Source organism: Venturia canescens, chromosome 1 (genome assembly GCF_019457755.1).
Source record: "Venturia canescens isolate UGA chromosome 1, ASM1945775v1, whole genome shotgun sequence".
NCBI classification, from domain to species: domain Eukaryota; kingdom Metazoa; phylum Arthropoda; class Insecta; order Hymenoptera; family Ichneumonidae; genus Venturia; species Venturia canescens.
In genome coordinates, this window is record NC_057421.1 from 8,034,622 (window position 1) to 8,053,710 (window position 19,089).

Here is a 19,089-nt window from a genome sequence, read left to right on the forward strand (position 1 = left end):
TCAAATTGTATATATTATAATTATATTGCTTTGTCAGAGCGAAAATTTGAGCAAGCTTATTATCGACAATCGGTAACAGTGATCGAGCTCTCATTCCTATACGCGTTATAAAATTCCGGAATCAAAATGTTCTCCGTCATTTTATCTGTCAGTAAAAAAGTTTTAATTCATTTTCGCCTATTATTGGACAGACATAAACTTTTTCTTTGTTTCGAATGTCCAAATAACATTAGCTGCTTCTCTGGAAATTTGACAAGTATGCCTAACTAGCCTTCCCGGCACAGTTTTTAATTTCAGCAAATCCGTGGAATAAGAATCTCTATTTTGGTTTTTCAATTTAAATAAGCTTATAAAAGCTGTGATTGTCAGAATTTGAAGTCCGAATTTCAAACTACCCTCATTGATTTTTAGGGACTGATGAATTATTTTGGATTATACGAAAATAAAGTATCATCGAAGTGTTTACTTTAATAGGATGAATTTTATTTCTCCTCGTTACTCACATTCCATTCTTGACACTTTTACCATGTATAATAACTGTTAATACAAATGATAATTATAATCATTATGATAGAAAAGTTTGAGTACATTTTTGCTTTCTCATCGAGGAAGCTTTGTGACGATGAAATTTTTTTTTTCCAGTTTTCAATGTCAATGTGCTCAAAATGTTCCAAAACATCGAAAAATCATATCTAAAAAAAATGTCCGGATGTGTGTGTGTGTGTGTATGTTATGGCACTGCAAAATTCAAACGCTTATAACTCTGAAACGGTTTGAGATACAGGGCTACCGTTTTGCACAGATGTTAATCTACACAAGCTCTTCATTCTCTGATAATTTTGTTAGAATTTGTAAAAAAATACGAATCTGACGACGTTTTGAAATTTTCATAAAAAGGGTGTCGACGCTCTAACTTTTGAAAATTTACAGATTTATTAATAATTTTTTTTTTATAAATAGACTATCATAATAGGAAGGTTGGTATTGAATTTAGGGAATATCGGTTGAGCGGTTTAAATTTTATGACATTTTGAATTTTACGAAAATATGAGTTTTTCAAAAAATTGTCTAACCGCTTGAATTTTTGGAAATTTTTAAAGATATTGTGTATAAGTCTGTACTTCCTCTATACTTTCCAGCAAAGTTGTCGGAATTCTTTAATTTCAATGTAAATAGAAAAATTATGAAAATTGAAAGTTGTAAACTGTTTTTTCTGATGGCTCGTCATTTAGTTTTTTTTTATGAACAAAGAGATAAATTAAAGTTCGTAAAAGAAGGTAGAGAAAATACATTATTTCCTTGTATACAAAAAAAATGCTGGAAATAAAAATTTGCAAATTGTTTCCTCAAGATGGTCAAGATGCACGATGCTCAAAGTTTCCTCTATGAGGAAGCCAAAATGAAAAATAATTTACTTGCATCTTGACCATCCTGAGGAAGCAATTTGCAAATTTTTTATTATATTAAAAAAAGTGCCATTTTAACGTAGTAATATTTTGTCGAAAACGACCACAGCGAGTCTTCACTCTTGACTGATAGAGGAAAGTCTTCCTCAGATCTTTTCTTACAATTTCATTCGTAAAACGGTTGTTTGTCAACAACCCTAGACATTGCACTGTGAATGTTTTTTTGACATTTCGTTTAACGAAAATAATTTCTAAAATCGATTCAAAGTTTCGATTACACTTTTGGTAAATTTGAGAGAATATTTTGTATAAATTCGAAGTAAATATGAACATTCACTCCACTATTCATTGATTAACATTACTTAAAGCGAATGTAAATGAAAAAAGTGAAAGTTTTTCCACTCCTCGAATGAGCCTTTAATAAAATTGTGTTATAAATCGTCAAAAACGCCCCCTTGTAAGGGTTCTAGCTGAACGTTGTTTAATCGAATCGTGGATCTGTAATCCTTAGTTAAACCAAACAAAGCGCCATTTTTCAGACTCTCAATCGGATTATCAGAGAGATCCAACATGCTCAGGTTACCCAGATGTTTTGCAAAACCTTTCTCGACCGTTCGAATGCCATTTTTCGACAAATCCAGCAGTTCTAGTGCATCAGCACCGGCGAATTCTTCGCCGTTTATTCGGTCCAATGAGTTATTTCGTAGATACAACTCCCCAAGAAAGATCGAGTCGAAAGTTCCCTTTTCAATCTTCCTTAATTTGTTGCTATCCAAATGAACAAAGTACATCTTCACATTGGCGAATGTACCAATTTCCAAAGTCTCAATCTGGTTGAAAGACAGATAAAGTCTACCAATGCCGAATAACCCATGGAAAGAGTCGTGCCCTATTTCCGCAATGTTGTTCGACGAGAGATCGACGCGACTGAGAAAGTCCAGGCCATCGAAGATTCCTCTGTACAACCTCGTCAATTTGTTATTCGCGAGATCCAATTCTTGAAGATATTTAAAATGCCGAAAAGCGCCTGTTTCGATGCTCTTTATTTGATTCCTTGCAAGAATTAGTTCATCCACAAAGCTGAGTCCTCGCAGAGATTCGCTTTCAATAACGGTTATGCTGTTGCCAGCTAAATCGATTTTTCCCAGTTTGTCCAAGCGAGAAAACGTGTCAGGCAATAACTGGTCGATGCAGTTATCACTCAGTGTCAATTCCAGCAACGTTGAAGGCAGAGTCGCGCCAAATCTTGTGTTATTCAGCCGGTTTTTACGCAAGTCCACGTACGAGAGCTTCGTGTTTTCCAGAGCTCCGTCTTCGATCTCACTGATGGAGTTGTTCCCCAAGACTCCAAATGTTGGTTTAGCATTATTTTATTTTTCAAAAGCACAATTCTGTTGCTGGACAAATCGACTTCGAGGACGTGCGCTGGCAGGTCATTAAGCAGCTCGGACGTTATTTCCGTGATGTTGTTGCCAGCGAAATCGAGTCGAGTGAAAAACTCTCTATCGTCAGCGTACCAGCCAGCAGCGAAGCTCGACATGCCAAAACTTTCAAGGTCCAGATTACATGCAGCATCTTTATAAAAACTGCTGACAGATTTGCAACGAGGTTCCATGTCGCCTGGATTGTGGACGAGCTTTTCGACGATTCCTTCGCGGATGCACACCCTCGCGGAGCCGCTAGCATCGTTGCACATCCGAATCACTTCGTAAACATTCCACGCATCGTTCTCCGTCCGTAAACCTCTCGCCGAATCTCGGTTGAATCTTTGTCCGTCTGCGCGTTTAAAACGTAGCGGAATGTCTCCGAGATCAAATGCGGAATTGGCGAAGTCATCGAACACGAGAGTGTGCAGCACCGAGAGTTCGTGTGGAAGCCGCGCTGACACGTCCGTCGATTTTCCAAGCCCGTATAAATGCCCACGTGACAACTGGCTCAGGGGGTTGTTCGAGATATTCAGAAACTTGAGATTTTTTAATCCCCCGAACTGACCTGCCTCCAGAGACTTTATTTCGTTATTCGCCAATGAGAGATCCTCCAGTCCTGTCAGATTCGAAAATGTAGTTCGTGGCAGAGACACCAGAGAGTTATTCGCAAGATTAATCTTCTTGACGTGAGTCACATTTTCGAATACGTTGGGATCGATACGCTGAAAACCCAAGCCCGAGAGATCCAACGTATCAAATGCTTCAGCACCCGAGACTCGAATGCTCTTCAAAATTCCACCCTCAATGTTGGGCACATACAAATTTCGGGTCGATTCAGCGAGGCCGGCCAGAAGAATCGGGACGAGGAAGGAGCCAAAAGTCGTCATTTTCTTGTTGATTTCCGAGCAATCTTTATAAAACAATGCCTAAAACTGAATAAAAATCAGTTTTTGTTGAAAGTCGCTGATATTCTACGAATTCTATAAATTCGATGGAAATTAGTCATTGCTGAACCACATTTGTAGAGATTTTTTCAAATGAAGATTTTTTAGAAGAGATATTTTTTCCGAATAGACTCTTTTTAGAACAAAATTCATTTGTATTTTTCTCCGAGTTATTCGAACAAATGAATATTTGTCGATAAAGATCTTCGGGAACAAAAATATTCACCGTTAGTTTAGTTGAATTAAAAAACAGAGAATTGGATTGATTTTAGTGTTACTTCCTCGAGTACATAATTTACTTGTTCAATGTCAGCTCACCAGAATGGGTGATTCGAGAGACGAAAATCGCATCGTTCTGAATCGTCTGCATCGATGCACACGCGAGCGCAGACTCAGATGAATCGCAAATAATCAATTCACATCTCGAAATAAGAAAATCATCTCGGATAGTGGGAATGACCACTTAAACGATTCTTACAAAACCTGTTTTGTCGAATGTAGTCTCTGTTCTCCTCGAACAGGCTCATAGTTTCTTCACGTATTCAGAATATTTCCCATGAATTAAGAGACCTCGAAGTAGCAAACGACGAGTGGAAGGTTGAGCAGGAATAATGATCAGCAAGGGAGAGTGATGAACGAAATAACGGAGACCCGATATAAGCAACCGGCAGTCCGATACATGAGGAAAAAAGTGAGTTCCGGTTCAGAAGGAGTCGTTCAACTTGTAGCCTTGATTAAGCTTCTGTTGGAAGAAGCTTGCAAATTCTATTCAACTGGTAATAAACCTGATTTTTTTCGTTACTCTTTCCCATAGAATTTTCCGAAAAACTTGAATGACAATTTAATCTGCGGTCTGACGTGACTTAATTTGTAGAAATGTTCTGTCGCACTTTTTCTTTCGAGAGCGATAATTTTTCAAGGAAAACATAAAGTACATGATATTCAGGATGTCCAAATTTGCTACATCCGCTCGCCTCTCATAACGTCTCTGAGTTTCTTTTTTTTAATGAAATTTGACAATTTTTTTGATTATTTTTTTTCGATAAGTTTATGGTTGTCCACTGTGCTTTACTACAGAGGTAAAATGATATTTTCTGCTTTGATGTGATTATTCGTTGGATTTTCTATCGTCATGAATATGGAAAAATGATAAAACCGTTCTCGTGCAAACGAAATATATTTTTATTTCATATCATAAGTTAAGATTTACAGATATTTATATTACTAGGGTATATTAGCGCGCGCTGAAGCGCGCGTATAGGGGTTTATTAGCGCTGCTGCGCCCAAGGAAAGCTTATAACCACTCGCGTATACACCACTGCCAAATTGATAGTAAACATGAAACTGACAGCAAGACTCCGAATTTGAAAGCCCCAGCGGCCAATCACAGTACGAATAAAGCGACAACAATGCCCCTCGTTGGTGACCAACTTCGGACGTTACTCACCAACTTTTTAGAAGGGGACAAATAGTTGAACACAACCTCTTGCAAGAATTCTAGCTTGACGCTTTCCAACCTAACTGTGAAATCGTATATCTTTGATACCCCAAATAGAACGTCGTTTCCCAAACTTTTGGTTTGAATTATCAGAGAGAACTACGCTAGTTACGTTACGAAGATATTTGACAAAAGTCTTCTCGGTCTTCGTTATTCCATTGTTCGAAAAATTCAAGGTATCGAGTATTTTTAATACTAGCGAATTCTGCACCGTTTATTTGGCTCAACAAATTATTTTGCAGATTCAATCAATTGAGATTCGCGTTGAAGGATCCACTTTGAATGCTCTCGATTTTATTATTAGTCAAACCTAAATTATGTATCCGCCCTCCAGTTTCTAAATTTTAATCTGGTTGAAAGACAATCCCATGATTCTGGCTCCTCGAAAGTCATAAAACGAATCATGTTCTATACTTTTAATGCAATTGAATGAGAGATCGAAAGAGTCAATATAACCGAGGCCATCAATGATTGTGTCGACATTACACATCCGATATGACGATAATCCAAAAAGTTCACCATTTTTTAGTTCTGTTGTGAAATTGTTATCGTACCCAGGGACATCCTAGTTGTTCCCCCCTCCGCTGGCGTTGCGGCCGGTTTGGGTAAGTTGATAGAGTTGGACTTTTCGGCCCGATCCTTGTCCTTGTCCACAAGTCTGATGGACGCGCGACTCAAACCACAAAATGGCCTGAAGTCGCACTTCCTCAGCGCCTCCAGGGATTTGCCACCAATGAAACAGGCGAAGTGGGTGCTCGAAGCGTCCCTGCTTTCACTGTCCTTGACGACAGCCCAATCATCGGTACCCAGTCCCACATTTTGGCGGTCGAGAAGCTTAATAGCCTCCTCGGTCGAGATATCCGCCTCCTTCACGTGCACAACTACCTGGTATCGCTTCTGGAACTCCTCCGGCAAAAGCACACGTAGGAGTTTCCCGTCCATCGGTGTCTCCAAGAAGAAGCTATTGAGCCAGTCCTTGGTCTGCTCGTCAGCACAGCTGACGATGAGAGCGCCGTTCCTTTCGCAGAAATCGGTGAATGTAGGGACTTTTGTACCCTGGGGAACTTCCAGGATACGCTCTCTAATTATTTTTCTAATTTTTTCCACCTCTTTCGGTCCCAACTGATTTGCCGGAAAGCCCTCCATCACTATGGCGAGTTTGATGATTCCTTCCTTTATCTGAGCATATGATCCGTAGTCATTTAATCTCGGTTCCTTGTCCTGGTGCTCACGAGGTGGACTGGGGGTGTCGTCGTCGGGTCTGGAGCGTTTGACCGTCCCGGTTTCTGCATTTCTCCCCGAGTCTGCTCCTGTCGTCCCTTCCGGAGCGACATTTCTAGATGGGGAATTTGACAAGGATCTTCTTTCTTCCTTCACTCTGGGCTCTGGAAAGCGATCCACAACATCTTGAATTTCACTTTCATCATTATCGTCCGGATTTCCGTCTTCCTGGCACAATTGTCGACAGATTTCAATCGTTTTTTCGATGTCCAAATTTGATTCAAATTCTTTTCTTCTTTCTAAAATTAATGCTTCATTTTCGTCGTAGATCTTGATAAATTTCATTTCTGCTAAAATTTCAGCATCTTCATTACGAAATGGAATGTGTAAAGTAACCATTTCTCGTCTGTATTCGTTATAATTTTGTGTAATACCATAATTCCGGAATCGAATAACTTTGCGCTCTTTTCTCTCGGCGTAAACATTTCCTTTTTTTTGAAAATATCTAGAGACGAATTGCGCTAAAGTAATGCCACTCAATTCGTCGGGTCGTTTCTGGTATTTATCGAACCAATCTTCTTTCCAAATATCTGTGGAATTTTCATCGAGTTCACTCAATTCTTTTTGGGTCTTTCGTATCTTTTGACGTTCAATTGGCCATACAGTGTTTATATAAACGACTCCAGCAGAGCTCTTTGACATTGGCTCCCTAAGCAAGTACCAAGCGGCCTCTTGACTACTTATCTCTACACTATTAAATATATCCACGCTCATTTTTCGCGTAATATCCACCATATCGAACTCGGGATGTTCATTCATTATTTCTATCATTTTTCGCTGTAAGTTGCTAATACCTCGATTAGTCTTGTTGACGTACTCAACAACGTAGGCTGCACAGGAGTACTCTTCAGTAATAATTTGAAAATCCATTTTCGACCTCAGAATACTTAATACGAACGGATTGAATGGAATATTCCATTTTTCTAACGGACTACGTTTGTAAAATATTTTTGGTCTGTTAATTCCAGCACGGAGTATGTTACAGTATTCATCGTCCGAATGAATATTATTTTTTGCGTAGAACTCATCAATATTGTTGTAATCTGTATTTTCTAAATTGGTTCTGATTTCAGCATATTTTTTAGCATATTTTTGAAATTGTGGGTCTGTTTTTTGAATCGGAGTGAGATTCAATGTATTGCGGCATGGCATAAAAGGTGCTTCAAACCTACATTTTTGTGGTCTATTAGCAACAATCTTCTTGTAACATGTGAATGTGTGTTTATGGGTTTGTAGTCTGATATTTCCTGATGCTTGAGATGTTGAAACCGATACTAAACTGTCGATTAAATTTATCACTTCAGTGTTATTTTCGCCAAGCATATTTTTTGGAGCATTGTCAAGCCACAGTAATATATGAGCATGTGGGCTTCCGCCATGCTGGAATTCAATATGTTCAAAATAATCGGCAACTCTGTAGCGACGGAAAGGACTACATTCTTTAGATTGTAATATTGTCAATAACACATTCACCAATTTATTGAAGTAGATGGCGCAAGTCACAGCATCTTCGTTGATAAGTGTGCTTTTCTCAATCAAACTTAATTCAGCCGCTACACGATCCGAAATGTTCACTCCATTGTTTGCTAATTTATATAACAACTGGATTAAATCTGTCCATCCTATTTCATTGGCGCTAAGGGTCATGAAGGCTGTTGGTCTTCCTTTCTGCCTCATGATGGCAAAAAGATCTTTTTTTCGTTGTGCCCAATACCAAGTTGAATTCGGTATTGAACGGAGGAAGGCAAGATTCGTTTCAATACAATTGTTCATGTAAATTTCTGATTCGATGTGTTCTCTTTTTATATTGGTATTAGGACCAATATGCTTAAACACCACAGTCAAACAGTCACGAATCCGTAGTCTCATAATCTTCATGGCGACATACAGCAAATGGTACGGAGTAACCCCTCGACGGTCTGAACGCCGCAATTCACTCGAAGAAATCATGAATGGCGTAGCTCTAATATTATTTTTATACGTTCTAAATTGTCCCGAATAAATAGTTGGAAAAGACAATTCCTCAGCGTCTTCATTGAATAACAAGCTCCGAGGAATATTGTATTCTCCAGGTGCGATTCTTAAGAATTTTTCGTCGTTCCACAAAAGAGTATGCTGCTGAGCTGTGAGACTCTCCTCAATGGGAATATCTTCACTGATTTCATCTATGTTATTTATTTGTTGACCATCCTGAGTTTCTTCATCGCAGTCTCTGAGGAATTCATTGTTGATTGTGATATTATAGTGGGTATAAACAGGCGTATTTATCAAATATTGTAACCATATCTTAATTTTCTTCTTATTAATTAATCCGTGTAAATAGCTCGATTTGTGAATTCGTTTCCGTTTGATGTGTACATAGACACAATGGCCATCGTTGATATCTCTTGGAAGTTGATTTACCATTGTATCCACTGATATTGGCACATTAATGGTCTCACCGTAAATACCACGTTGCCCATGCACATGCCGTAGTCTCCTTATCTGCATAAATGGGAGACGAGGAGAAATCAAACGTTGAGAAACTAAATTGAGTTTCGGTAAATGTGATGGAATTTTTGGATATTTGAATCCATTGTAGGTCGACAATATCGGAATAATTTGTCTGTCAATTGCGAATTTACAAGTCGAACAAATCATTGCGTCGTTGATGTTGTTGATATTCTGGAAAATTTAAAGTTTTTGCGTGAATATGGTATGTGCATTAATCTTGGTATCATTTCATATAACATTATTTCTTACGGTTATTTTCTTCAACAGGTCTTCACAACTATGAGGTGCCTTTTTCAAATCATTTTTAAACCACAATCTATCGCATACTGTACACGAATAACCAAATGGATTTTCGCGAAACTTTTGGTCAAATTTTTCATGAGCCCTTTTATGTTTAGTAATGTTATCGTAGTTCAAACTCGAAGTCCAATCATGGAAGTCAGACTTATTTTCATCCGTTTCTTGATGATGAACGAATTGTGGTAAACGAATTTCCTCATTCCCTCTTCTCAGCTGTGCAGAATTGCTTTTCAATACTGATCGGCCAGCGCTTTGATTTTCTCCCGTTGGTGCGCTGTCCATAGCATCTAAATTTCGTTCACTTCGCTGCCTTAATAGTGCTTTCTTTGCTCTAAATTTAGAAATGTAACGAAGAATTTTATAACCTTTCAATAACATAAATTTTTAAATAAAACAATATTTACAATCTTTTTCTTTCTCTGTATTCTCGCATGCGTTGAGCTTTAATAGTGCTTTCTTTGCTCTAAATTTAGAAATGTAAAGAAGAATTTTATAACCTTTCAATAACATAATTTTTTTAAATAAAACAATATTTACAATCTTTTTCTCTCTCTGTATTCTCGCATGCGTTGAGCTGCAGTTTTCGCTTTCTGTTTTGCTTTTGTTCTAGTCCTCATATTTCTCGCTCTCCATCTTCTTGAGGATTCTGCAGACTTGGCTCTTTTTTCAACTATATTTATTTCAGAGTGTCCAGGGATTCGATTTCCTTTTGATGGGCCAGCGTTTTGAATATTTTCTGTTGAAATTTCATCTATGGTAGCGGATTCCTGTTGCCGTCTTTGTTGATTAAGCAGTGCTCTTCGAGCTCTGAATTCTCGACCACGTTCTGCCGAAGTTTTCGCTTTGATCAACCTATATTGTCATTGATTTATTTTTTTAATTAGTAAATTTAGTAAATTATTATTGAGTCATGAATAATTATAAAAATAAAAGAAAAATTAACATACCCAACTCCAGTAATTTGTCTCGGTTTCTGTATGTGATTTTCAGTATGATTTTCAGTATGATTTTCACTCTCAAATTCCATTTGACAAATGTCATGTTCAATCTTGATGTCATCAATTGATTGTAACCATGAACTTCTAAAATTTATATGTACTGTATTATAAAAATATTAGAGAGCGAGAGATTGATTAATTTCTTTATTTACGCCCTAGCTTAGCTTTGGTGGTGCACTAGGCAAAAAGTAGGAAAAGTAGGAGATAAAGACAGAGTGGCAAACAAGAAATGAGAGATAGAGAACAAGCGCGGCTTGGTATAGTGTAATAAAGTGTTTAAGACCACACGATAGAAGTAAAAACTTTATCACATAATACGAAATACAACTATTTTTTTTTTCGTTATATATTTATGAAATAATAAAATTTACAAAATATCTAATAGGGTATTACACCTTTTTTGAAAACTGTTTCAAAATAATCCTGAGATCGTAATAAACCAGTGAAATTTTTATTTTAATTTTATAAGACCGAAAAGTGTCATAAAAACTATTTTTTATTTATAATTTTCAATTTTCGCGCGGAAACACTAGCCGCCATGTTGTTTCGGTTTGTGACGTCACTCCGTTAGTAAACAATACTATTGCGAAAGACCAAGTAACAAGATTTGTGAATATAATGAGTTATAATGGTATATCGTTGGTGTCTCGTGCCTGAATGCGATAATACAAGTGTAAAAATGCCACAAAAATTGTGGATTCATCGCCACCATCGACATATTTATCATTGGTAGATTTGTACTTTTTGCTTTCACAAAACCGTCTTCCATGATGCAATTTTAATAAAATGAATGATAAAAGTCCACAAACGTACATAATAACTTGTAAAATTTCAAAATAACACAGAGCGCACGATAAGAATCTAGATTGTTTACTATCGGAGTGACGTCACGTTAGAATCCAATATGGCGGATGGCGTTTTAGACATTTGAAAAACAGATGAAAAAGGATGATTTTTAAAATTGAATTATAAAATTTACGTTGCATTTTTATGAATAAATATGACGTTTCTCGTTTACTTTTTACGAAATCTATCATAAACATGCATTTTTATATATTTTTTTACATGGTGTAAAATACCCTTACTCTGATAAATTTCACTTTTACTAATCGTTATCTGTATCGTATAATTCTAAAAATGAAATAGGTTTGTGGTCACTAAAATATGAAATATGAATACTTTTGGTTGAAAATTTGCTAAGCATCTAAAAAAAAACTACGTCAATCATTTTCATATTTTTTTGTCTTTTCATTCGGATCATTCGACCTATTCAAATTTAAAAATTTAATGTTGTTTTCCAAAAATCCACTAACAGCTTTGATGCATCTTTTGCGAGTTCAACATTGAAATTTTGAAATCTCCACTCAATATCTTTGGCAAAGTAGTCGACTCGAGCCGACTTTATGCGAACGAGCGTTACATAGCCGAACGTGAAATGGTCGCCGAGCGAGTATAGCAGTGACGCGGTGACTATCTCTCTCGCTCCTTGAGTCGACTCGAGCCGAGCGTAACGGCTCAGTCTCATTCATTCAATGCCTACAAAATAAATTGTACAACGCTCCCAAAGAAGTTTTCGCTTGCAAAATAGAAAAGAAAAAAGGGACGCTGTATGTAACGCTACAACGTCAGCAACAATTATGAGATACGCACTCACCTTTGTGATTGATTATCAGAAGATTGAGTCGCACTAGCTTCAAAATCTTGTAACGAATACGGCGACTCGCACTTTATTTCCATGAATTCAGTGTATAATTTTCCTTCAGTTGATGGTCCTGGAGCATCGCGATCATACTCCGAGTCTGTATCACTCTCTGCCATAATTTTATATTATTCGAGCATTAAAAAAAATGAATTTACAATACGTTTACAATTTACAAAACAAAAAATGAATTCTCTCCAAACGTCGAATCCGTGATGTTTTGGAAAAAATACTGATTTATAAAATCGTCCAAGAACGGAATATAATCACGAAATAACCAAAAAATCGCCGTTCGTGTAACGTTAGGAAACTCACAGGCATTACTGAGATGTATATATTTCATGAACTGGCAATGAGAAAAAGGGAGAAAGAAAATATGCGCGCGCATTTCTTTCACATGCTCCTGTGGGCTGCTATCGATGTTTGTGTAACGTAGGCTAACTCGCTACTCGCTACCCTACCTTGTGAGCAATGGGAGAAAGAGAGAAAAAAAAATCTGCGTGCGCACCACTCTCTTGCTCCTACAATGCTTCTAGATCTGGGTTCAAGACTCAATTTAAGAGTGGGGACGATAAGTTTACACTGTGCATTAGGTATATGACACATAACTCTCTCTCTCTCTCTCTCTCTCTGTCTTTACCAACGTATTTCTTTCATTTTCGCTTTTAACTTACGCTTGCTTCGCCCGATCACACTTTTTGTAACGCTTCCGTCACCCATTCGCTAGTTTAATCTATAAACCCAGCGTGCGTATTCTTCAATTTAGAAGCTTTACTTAAAAAATTAGGGTTTTCTGTCTAGTCATTTTCTTGTGAGAACGATTTGAAATTGTTGTGACATCATAAAACCGACATATTCGCGTATAGTAGAGCGCGGCAGGGCTCGTGCTACGCTGACTTTTAATATTTGGCGTCGAGTCGCTACCCGTCTCTTGATTAATAAAAATGATAGTGACAATCACGATGATAGAGCGGTTTCTGTGCATTTGTATTGTTTTAAAAAAAGTGTAATTTTTACGTAGCAATATGCGTTGAAAACGGACACGGCGAGCCTATGAGGCTGAAGTTTCCAACGTTGGAGTCCAACGAAATGATCGAAAAAAACTCTCCAATAATTCCAGTATTTCTTCTATTTTGTTCCTTGCCAAATTTGCGATTCGTAGTTTTTCAAGCTGCACCAACGATTCGTGAAATAAAAAATTGGTGAATTACAAACGTTTTTTTCGTTCATTTCGTTGGACTCCAACGTTGGAAACTTCAGCGTCGTGCGAGCCTTTCAAAAAACTCATACGAATTAAAGTTTTGGACACTGGAATTGCAAGGGTAATTTAGCAGTTTTTCAACAAGTTTTCGAGATCTTGTTTCACTGTTCCATTCGGAAAACGATCATTTATCAACGACCGTAGACATTTCACTGCTTTGAATGTTTTTTCGATATTTCGTTTAACGAAAATTATTTCGACGATCGATTCAAAACTTTGATGACACTTCTGGTATATATGAGAGAATATTTTGTGTGAATTTGGACTAAATGTTCACATTCATTCCACTATTCATTGATTTATATTATTTTGAGCGACTGTAAATGAAAAACAGTTACATTTTTCCACTTCTTTCGAACAAACATAATGATGTGTACAATAGAACATGTTTTGAAAAAACATTAAAAAACTCCTGACTGTGACATGTTGAGAAAGCATATTAAAAAGAGAGAAAATAATTCAATTGATACGAGCAACTTCTTAAAAAAAATATTTGAAAAGTCGACTTGAATAAAAATTTAGTTAATTTAAAGATTGTACAAACTACATAAAATTCATAAATATTACAATAATTACAATAAAATTAAGCTGTTTTTCGGAGACATCTTCTTTCTTATTCAGAGATTCAAAAATAAATTTGCCGAAAAATTATTTTATTGACAGTACACATTCAACATTACATACAGAAATGTGCAATAAGACGATTATGAAACATAAATTTTTCACATGAGAGCAAATAAATAGTTTTACAAATTGTCGAACACACCGCCCTGTAAGATATAAAGCTGGACGTTGTTCAATCGAACTACCGAATTTGGTGACTTCGATAATCCAAAGAGTGCGCCGTTTTTCAGTTCTGTAATGGGATTGTCAGCGAGAACCATTTCTTTGCAAATATTAAAGTTGCCTGATGGAGTAGCAAAGATACATTGCGAGCACTCCACTATCGATCACATATCGAAAATAGGCAGAGAAAAAGCCTCGGTTCATCGAACGAAGTTGTCATAACTGTAGAGTCGAACCGGTTTTATTTTCAAGAACCCTCATCAATTTTATCTTTCCTTATCCTGGACGTTCCATATTTTAACGAAATTGATGAATTAATCCCGTTTTTACATTTCTCAATTGACTTTTAGAGATTCTTGTGTTCTTTGATTATCATCTTGTACTCGCAATTTGTCGAACACAGAATTTAATTAGCGGATGGATGATATTTTATTGTTTTTTTTTAAGTCAAATATTTACTGTAAGACCCAAATTTCGTTTCCAATGATTGTGGAATATAGCAGGGATCAGGAATTTTATTCTTAATGAAGCTCAAACGATTTAACGAAATATTAACGATGCTGAATTATGTAAATGTGGGCAGAAATTCGACATAATGGGCCAGGTATTATGGAGTGATCCAACATCAAGGTTTCAGGGTTGATATTCGTGATAGGTGGCAACGTGTAATGAAATATTTCAATTGTCACAAAATATTGGATTTTATTGTTAACCGTAGAAATGTTGATAATCACAAAAACGATAATACACGATTTTTTTCCATTGGGGCATGCTTTACAAATCGTCGAACACACCTCCTTGGATGATATCGAGCTGACTGCCTCGGAAATGTACTGTAGAATTGATTGCTTTAGTTAACCCGAATAGGGCACCGTTCCCAAGTATTTTAAATGGATTTTCATCGAGAATCAATTTCTCCACTTTAGGAAGATGTTGAGCGAAACCTTTCTTGATCTCTACGATTCCGTTGTTTGTCAAATCTAGCAATACTAGAGACTCAAGATTGGCGAATTCGCTACCGTTGATTCGTGCCAAGGCATTGTGTCCCAGATGGAGATTTTTAAGAGTCATCAGGGGGAAGATTCCACTGTCAATCTTCCTTAGTTCATTGTTATTCAGCCACAGTTCGCGTAGCGCGAGTTGGGAGAACGCCCCATGTTCAAGTACACGAATCCGATTAGAAGTCAAAGTAAGTGTGTGCAATGAATCTGTCAAACCATAAAACGAGTCATTCGTTATTATTTCAATGGAATTGAATCCGAGATCGATGTGTTCTACAGCTTGAAGACCGATGAACACTCCTTTCTCGAGGCTGGTGAGCTTGTTGTTCGCCAGTTGCAAGTATCGAAGGGATCTCAAGTCCCGGAAAGCTCCTATTTCAATCTTTTCAATCTTATTGTTTCCCAATATGAGCTCCTTTGCAGAACTAAGCCCACTGAGAGAATCATTTCTTATCACGGTTATATTGTTCATGGTGAAATCGATTTTTTCAAGTTGACCCAACCGAGAAAAAATGTTGGGAATAATCGCATCAATGTTGTTTTCTCCAAGGTTTAATGATTGCAGAGTCGTTGGCAAAGTTGCAACGAATCTCGTGTTGTTCAGTCGATTTTCACTCAAATCGACAGATGACAGGTTTGTCCCCTCCAAGGCTCTGTCTTCAATTTCACTCATAGCGTTGTTTGCCAAGTTCAAAAAGTTCACATGATTATTCACGATCACTCCCGTTCGCAGACGCAGAATTTTGTTGCTAGACAAGTCTATGCGCGTTATGTCTGCTGGCATGTCATTCAGAAGCTCGGGGGTTATATCCGAGATGTCGTTATTACTTAAATCGAGGCCGCTGAAGAAATTCGTTTTAAGACCATACCAACCAGCAGTAAATTGTGATATTCCACGACGATCCAGTGATAGGTTATGTAGTGTTTCTTCTTCTCGCACTTCAGTGCTCACTATTTGGCAATGTTTAACAATGCTCTCATTATAAGGTTGTAGACTTTCAACAATTGCACCACGCATACACAATATTCCCGAGTTCTCGGCCCATATCGGACTTGCGCCAGGACACCCTATCATCTCTAGGTCACGTCCTGGTGTGGAAACATCATCAAAAGCGAAAGTGTGCAGACTTGACACTCCGCGAGCAGATATGTTTGTTGATTTTCCAAGCCCATACAAGGCCGCCCCATCCAATTCTTGAATGACATTATTCGAGATATTGAGCAATACGAGATTATTGATTCCTGTAAACAGGCCGTAGGGCACGTGGTTTAAGTAGTTATCGGCCAGAGAAAGATGCTCCAACTCCCGTAGACGCGAAAAAGGTCGATTCCAAAGAGAATTTCGTCGCAAATTGGTATTAGTGAGATCAATGCTCTTGAGGTATGTAAAATTGTCGAACACGTTTGAATCAATGTTTACGATGTCCAAACCCGAGAGATCCAAAGCATCGGGTGGCTGTCCAATTGGGTCAATGCTCTTCAGAACACCGTCTTCAATCTTGGGAACGTAAATGTTCCGAGGGAGTTTAGTTGGAGTCGCAAGAACCACCGGAACCAGAAAGAAGCCCAAGAACAACATTGTGGCGTTCAGAGAATCTAGAAGTCAAACATTCATTCAAAAAAGTCAAAAAAGACTTCATTAAATTGATTTCGAAACAAATACACGGATATTAGTGACTCTGAAGTTCACAAAATTCGAGTCCAACGAAATGATCGAAAAAAAATATTAGTAATTCTCCTTTTTTTTCCACTTCGTGAATCTTTAGGATAAAAAAGTGGAAAGTTACACTTTTTTCGTTCATATCGTTGGACTCCAACGTTGCAAACTACAGCGTCATGAATAATCTATTTCACTATATATTTAACGAACGAAACGAATCCACTTTTCACTTGCCCCAGCCCGAGCCCTTATTTTGTTCGTCAACTCCATTTCACAGAAAAATATGATTTACAATTTTTGAAAAGAACTTACCAGCACGATGACGAAGCAGGAAAATAACGCAGAAATCTCAGCTGGACCGCGTGCTGTAGCAGAAATAAGACTGCCCAAAATATTCAAAAACTCATACTAAATAACCCATGAGAAGACTACTCCGAATGGTGGGAGCGACCGCGTAAACAAAGTTTGGTACATTAAAAAAAAAAAAAAATATCCTTCTAGTCTGTTTCTCTTGAGTATGCTCGGTATAAATATTTCAAGCGTTGCTCAATTTGGGAATCTGGGCGATAGCAAACAGCTAGGCATGATCGGGCGCAACAAGCTTGGGTCAGAAGTTATAGCACGCATAAAAAACCAGGGATGAGGTTTCAATCGTGTCTATTGATGATACTCTGAATTTACATGACTCGCAGCTGCTGCTTTATAAGATGAATATAGGTCGTCATATGAGCCCTTTTTCATGGCCAGACAAAAATCGATGTGTTCAAAAAAAAAACTTATGTCAGACGGTAAAATAGTTACTGCTTAAGGGAACGCTCAGTGTGAAATTTACAGTTGCAGAGATTTTCAACTGGAAATGTGGTTAATTCGAATACTGCGACACATCTCGGTGTAAACACTTGACGAAAATCTTCACCGTGCAGCACGGCAAAATTTTAGATCGAATAATATTGAGGAAAAATATTGAAATAATTGTCACCAGTACGACAATCTTTCCAGGGGAGCTCTTGAAATCATGAAATGAAAAAAATGCGAGGATCGTGGTATTTTTTAATTTAATCTTTGCAAATTATTATGAATATTGTGTTTTTCGATTATTATATTAATAATCGAAGGTTCTACGTTCCTGCTATTTCCGCACAATATTTTCGAAAGTTTCATTGCCCTTCTTCACAGTAATAAATTTGTTTTACTGGAGAGGTTCGAATCTTGAATGTTACCAGAATTTTTATTTTATTCATAAAAAAATAGTCTAATTTTTTTTATTAATACTCTTTTCGATAAGTTAGTAAAATTTAGTCAATAAAATTCATTCCACATTATTACGACTGTTCCGCAATCGACGAAGTCACGACTATGTCGAAATTTGGTGTATCGAGTTCCAACACGTGGAAATTAGGCTATAAACAGCTCATGGAAGAGCAAAAAATTGGTATGAGTGACCGCACAAGCACGATTAGTTTTTTTTTCTAACTAATGTGTCCTCTATCTCTTCGGCCTTCATCGCTGGCCATATGCTAGAATTCGGGATTTTTTGCGTTCGAAAATACGTTAAGAAAAATACGAGCTCGGACGTAATATGTTTGGTAGAAAATTCTTCAAAAATACGCAAGTAAATGGAAATGCTGTTTCATTAAAGGTCTGGCAAACGAACTATTCGAATTCGAGTAACTATTCCTTGATAAGATAAGAAACGAAGCGTGCAAATAAATATTGCTCGATTGGCCTCTAGTCCAGTCCAGGAATGAAGCAACTTTCGAGCAGAAATCCGGAAACTTAATCTAAGACTAATTTGATGACGCTGAATCGAATGGTGTTAATTTTTCTGCCATCAACCCTCGGCAACATTGAAAAAAAGCGTTGAAAGTTAAAAACGCATATAACTCGAAAACTATTTACTCGATTAAGAAAATACTTGTACCAACGTTTTCAGACGCCAAAAATACATAAGAAGGCACCTTATTAATTTCCGCTTACTAAAAAATAGTGAGAAAAATGGTTTTTTCGCTGTAGAAAACTAAAATAAATGCACGCGTACTCACACATAGACGCACTTTTGCTTCTGAGCCTACTCTATATCGACACGGGTGGGGATCAAATGTTGGAATGACTAAAATTTCGAACAGCTAAAATCTCGAATTTATAAACTTCGAATGATAATATGGAGACGGATAGATTCGACTAGAGCTTTGAATGCCGAAAATAAATAAAGCAGAAACTGCAAGGTTCGAAGAAAGTTTACATCGAAAATAGAATGTAACAATCGCCCATAGGACGATGACTAAAATATCGATTTTACGAAAATTCGACTATCACTCTTTCGATTCATAAATTA

General features: G+C 37.2%; 3 protein-coding genes across 4 annotated transcripts in view; 1 reads left to right on the plus strand and 2 right to left on the minus strand.

The window, feature by feature from the left end:
- The window catches only part of LOC122410025 (uncharacterized), a 41,026-nt gene that overhangs the window by 5,727 nt on the left and 16,210 nt on the right, over positions 1 to 19,089 (plus strand). The gene's annotated exons all lie outside the window — the stretch shown is intronic.
- On the minus strand, positions 4,936 to 12,351 carry LOC122410019 (uncharacterized). Its single transcript, XM_043417998.1, has 5 exons — positions 12,002 to 12,351; positions 10,297 to 10,431; positions 9,887 to 10,201; positions 9,299 to 9,680; positions 4,936 to 9,220 (listed from the first exon to the last, which is right to left on the minus strand). The coding sequence occupies exons 1-5, from the start codon at positions 12,163 to 12,165 to the stop codon at positions 5,801 to 5,803; spliced, it is 4,416 nt and encodes a 1,471-aa protein (XP_043273933.1). The 5' UTR covers positions 12,166 to 12,351; the 3' UTR covers positions 4,936 to 5,800.
- Positions 14,782 to 16,120, minus strand: LOC122410076 (insulin-like growth factor-binding protein complex acid labile subunit). The gene has a single exon (XM_043418095.1). The coding sequence runs from the start codon at positions 16,110 to 16,112 to the stop codon at positions 14,868 to 14,870; it is 1,245 nt and encodes a 414-aa protein (XP_043274030.1). The 5' UTR covers positions 16,113 to 16,120; the 3' UTR covers positions 14,782 to 14,867.